The sequence below is a fragment of the Odontomachus brunneus genome, unplaced genomic scaffold (assembly GCF_010583005.1).
Source record: "Odontomachus brunneus isolate Ranch 3 - 2012 unplaced genomic scaffold, Obru_v1 Obru_scaffold_013, whole genome shotgun sequence".
Classification (NCBI taxonomy): domain Eukaryota; kingdom Metazoa; phylum Arthropoda; class Insecta; order Hymenoptera; family Formicidae; genus Odontomachus; species Odontomachus brunneus.
Genome location: NW_022639463.1, coordinates 168,721 through 172,976, shown reverse-complemented (window position 1 = coordinate 172,976; position 4,256 = coordinate 168,721). Strand labels below are relative to the sequence as shown.

Genomic DNA, 4,256 nt, shown 5'->3' with positions numbered 1-4,256 from the left:
TCTCTCTCTCTCTCTCTCTCTCTCTCTCTCTCTCTCTCTCTCTCTCTCTCTCTCTCTCTAATAACGTCGATAATTAATCTCGATATATCTTTTACATTTTCATTGAATTTTCACGAGGAATCGTCTTGTCGTCGGTTTCATCCACTATTCACTCAACAGCCTGCGATCAGTCAACCCGCAAACTCGGTCACGTCAGCAGAGAAACGTAATAATAATCTTTGTTGCGAACAAACGGAATCGAGCCGAGAAGAGAGTCTTAGAAGAGAGGTAAATAAAGCACATACTTCGCGTATCGTGAGCGTGTGAGACATCATCTGGATGTTGACTTGGGACTGGCTGGTGGGCAGATTGTCAGTGGAACGGGACCTAGCCAGGGATCGGGAACCCGTCAGTACGTTTCTACTCTTGAGAGCCATTTCCGTGCGTAGAAATACCCTTGATATGTATGCAGAACTGAGTCCGCGAATCCCGAAAGCGGTGCGCAGGAACTTTGCAGGCGTCACCTGAAAAGAAAGTTGACAAATCTTCGTCTGTAACAAACGTCTATAATGTTTTCAGCGTGAATGCCGTTTGTACTTTAGATTACGCTACTTACTGGTATCTGTCTGCAAAACCTGGATAGAGCAGAGTCTATGCCGTTTTTCGAAATCTCATTCATCCACTCTGAATTTTGTGGTGAGGAGTGTTTGTAAAATAATAAAACTAAAGCCATTGCGACCCGATAGAATACCTGTGAAAGCAGTTATTATTTGAAACAATTGTTCACTGGCAAAGCAAACGCGTAGAATGTATGCTATTTCTCTATTAATTTCTGTTTTCGAATCTAATTACCGAACAATTTTCTTTTTAAGGAAAAATTCGATACGACAGCAACACATCTCTTTGCATTTGTTACGTTACATCAATATTACTTTTGTTTCTAATACGCTAAAATTGTATTACTTCGATACGAGTGTTTTTGTTTATTCGACCCGCATCTAAAAGCTTATATCGAGACATAATCTGTGAAGAAATGACTCGAAAGAATTCAATACGTCCGGAGGGAAGGATAGTAATAAGATGTCTTCGAAAAATGTTCCGCAACAGGACATGACGGCGTAGAAAAACGTCGCGAAATAACTTTACGGATTGGTAACGAGCCAATCGTCGAATTCAACGTTCTCGTCCTATTCCTAGAACGTAAGTACATCGCGCGTAACTCTTATGTTAATTCGTTGTTTGGGCAAGTGCCAATTGTGTAAGTTTATACCTTAATGCCTTCGTGTAAAAAACAGTCCATAACCCTGACTAGATGTTGAAATGGAAGAAACTGAAGAATCCACCAGATCCAGTCCATGTAGATCCTTTCGGCCCGCGAGCCGGAGCAGTGTCTTGTTAAATGTACGGCTGCTGATTTCTGAAATAGCGTGCGTACGAGTTGAAAAATTGTTCGAATTAAAAAAGAAAAATTATCCGTATAATATAAATTTCTTGCCGCAATTGACGGTACACCCGCAAGGATACGATGAGAAGGAAGAGATAAATGTATCTCTCGCGACGAATGTTTCCTCGTACGTCACTTTGTTTAACCCCTTAATTCATAATTCACGAAACATTCTAGTAATTTTTTTTAATGAAATATTGTCAAAAACATTCTAAATAGTACATTTATAAGATTTCAACTGCCCGATCCTAAGTGGTCCTTATTGGTATCAGTGATACCACTTAAAGAGTTAAACGAAAAATCAGTTTGTAACAGAGTTGCTTGCGCACACTTGTTCAGTTTGTCCTCCCCAAATTGAGGCGATACTAAACGCGATTCAACATGTTATTTTGCGAATCGAACCATTGGTTTGGCGACTTGTTCCTCCTTTTCTCTCTCCCTTTGCCAGCGTTTCTTTCGCGCGACGCTACGTTTGTTCTCTTGAAAACTTATCGCTACTTACAACATATTTTTTGGTAATTTGCTCCACTGTTTTCCACGTGACTTCATAAAGCAGCTTGGTCTGCGTGATAAACGTCTTTTCTTTGGCTGCTACTAGAGTGGCCATACAATGGTAACATTCCTCCTCTGAAAAACGTAATATTTCACTGTTCTAATTTGGACTGCCAAAAAAATGACTGCCAAGAATTATACATACAGATCGCTCTCACCTGGCATAAAATGCAAAAGGAGCGCTGTTAATGGATAAATAGAAGGGCTGTATGTAATATCAGGACAGGCATATCCGAGCACCGATACGACTCTGTCCGCCACGTTTCTACCAGTTCTCGTCAAATTGTACGACAAGCAATGTGTACTATCGACAAAAGGTGGTAGCATAATCGACTTGTGCTGTTCGAGTTCTGTGAAAGAAAGAGATCGATAGGGGTCGATATCATCCAACAGATTGGATTCAGGTAGAATAACAGGAGTGGCTACCAACCTGTCGTGCCGAATACTTGATTAACCATGTCCCAGTAGAATCCGTCGAGCATGTTCTTGCCATGTGAGTGCTGGTTGCAGAGCGCCGGCCAGAGTTGCGTTCGGATGCGATTGTTTAGCGGCCAGGCGTTCTCGCGCATCATCAACTTGACCTCTCGTTTCTTGCCAGCCTGCAGGAGTGCGTTCACCTCGGTGAAGGTCTTGAGGGTCTGCTTCTTGCTGGTAGGAGATTCTGGTTGCACAACGATATTGGTGGTATCGACATGCGGCGGGAACGCCTCGGCGATGTTGGCGATGTTCGCCGCCTCCTCCTCGACCACCGACAGCGTATTCATCGGCAACGGATTGTCCATCGGGGAGGCAGTCATCTAAACATCGCTTCCGCAACTACGGCGCGAAACTCCTCATGGCGCGGCCGCCACCACCGTCGACGATTCTTTCCACAGCCCTCCTGCTGCCTACGTCATGTCCTGAGACGTTTCGATTTTCATCTGAAAAGAAAGATTCCATTTTCGAATTCGTCTTACCTCGATCTCGAGATCCATCTATCGATTCGCGAGGTCGGCAGTCTCGTGGAGATCGATCGCGTGCGATTGCGCGCGTATGTACGAATTCCGAACGAAACACATTTTATTTACTACGCTTTACGCTATCGTGATCGCCGTTGTCGCGTCGCATCGCGACGATACTCTGCGAGACCATCTCCCATGTAGATTCCAAACTCGATCGTCTCGTTTGTAAGGATGCCAATAAGCGCGCGACGGCAGCTCCTCCGCCGCCGCAGTGCACGTGCTCTCGTATTTTATATATCGCGCGTCGCGCGAGTGCACGTGATGTAACGAAAGCGGGGCACTTTGCGACGCGTAGCGTCCGGTGATCTTGACTCCAAGTCTCGAGTAGCCGCGTGTCGATCGATGCACGCGTCTCTTAACCGCTTGGATTCCTCTGATCGGTGTCGCACGACAAGACCACTAATCTTTCTGAGAACAAGCTGAGACTCTATCAGACTCTGACGTCGCGATGTTCCGTCAGCCATTGACCTGTCATCAGACACGCGACAACGAGCGGAGACAATGTGAACATATATATAATATATACATACATACATATATATATATATATATATATATATATATATATATATATATATACACACACTCACATATAATACCGCCTATAATTAGCACGAGAGAAGAGCTGCCGCTAATAATAATGCGGCTCGACCAGATGCACGAGTGGCGATAATCTCAGTATACTTAACAGTTATTAATAAAAAGCGCGCGTATCTTTCTTTCTTTCTTTCGTGCCACCGACGCTCGTGCGGCCGACTTGCAGCTGTAGAAACAGGTAGGAATTTCAGGGTATCCCGCACACGTACATGTGTTGTATACGTATGTACAACGTACATACGTTGTATATGTAACGCGGAGACTGTAAATAAATATTACTGCGAGTCCACGGAGTGTGCTCAAACCACTCGATAAATACATCGCATCTTTCGCGGAGGCGAAGGAAAGCACAAATGTCTCGCACCGTTATCGCACGATGGTACTAATATCCTACCAATCCGTTATCGATACGCGGGCATTCTTGGAAACTGCCTTTCGGCTTTGAACGGTCATTACTAGCGAAACAACAAACGCAGTAGCGCGCGTGAGTGCTATTACGTAACGTCGCGTAATTTCGGCGTGCGAAATCCAAGCGAACGGGAGATAGATGTCCGGGAAGCGCTATCCGAGAAATTTCACAAGTGGTAAAGCGGCGCGTGCGCGTCTCGCCATTTCTGACCTTGGCTCCGACGATCCACGAGAATTATCATCCCACTTCTCTCTTTCCCTCTCCCCCCCCCCTC

The 4,256-nt window shown here is 44.9% G+C and overlaps 1 protein-coding gene and 1 long non-coding RNA gene across 9 annotated transcripts in view; one reads left to right on the top strand and one right to left on the bottom strand.

The window, feature by feature from the left end:
* The window catches only part of LOC116840987 (GTPase-activating protein skywalker), a 13,420-nt gene that overhangs the window by 4,035 nt on the left and 5,129 nt on the right, over window positions 1-4,256 (bottom strand). For 4 of the 8 annotated variants that reach the window (XM_032808409.1, XM_032808415.1, XM_032808412.1 and 1 more), the window contains exons 2-7: window positions 2,406-2,895; window positions 2,134-2,325; window positions 1,926-2,050; window positions 1,250-1,396; window positions 596-730; window positions 285-524 (exon numbers count right to left, since the gene is read on the bottom strand). In XM_032808409.1, coding sequence (XP_032664300.1) covers window positions 285-524; window positions 596-730; window positions 1,250-1,396; window positions 1,926-2,050; window positions 2,134-2,325; window positions 2,406-2,772 — 1,206 coding nt within the window. In that variant the 5' untranslated portion in view covers window positions 2,773-2,895. Of the gene's footprint in view, window positions 1-284; window positions 525-595; window positions 731-1,249; window positions 1,397-1,925; window positions 2,051-2,133; window positions 2,326-2,405; window positions 2,896-3,042; window positions 3,061-4,256 lie in introns of those variants that run through there. The other 4 variants (XM_032808411.1, XM_032808413.1, XM_032808417.1 and 1 more) reach the window with 2 other exon arrangements.
* Window positions 3,712-4,256, top strand: part of LOC116840989 — a 3,194-nt gene continuing 2,649 nt past the window's right edge. Inside the window, exon 1 of the long non-coding RNA XR_004377474.1 lies at window positions 3,712-3,751. This is a non-coding gene — a long non-coding RNA (uncharacterized LOC116840989). The remainder of the gene's footprint in view (window positions 3,752-4,256) is intronic.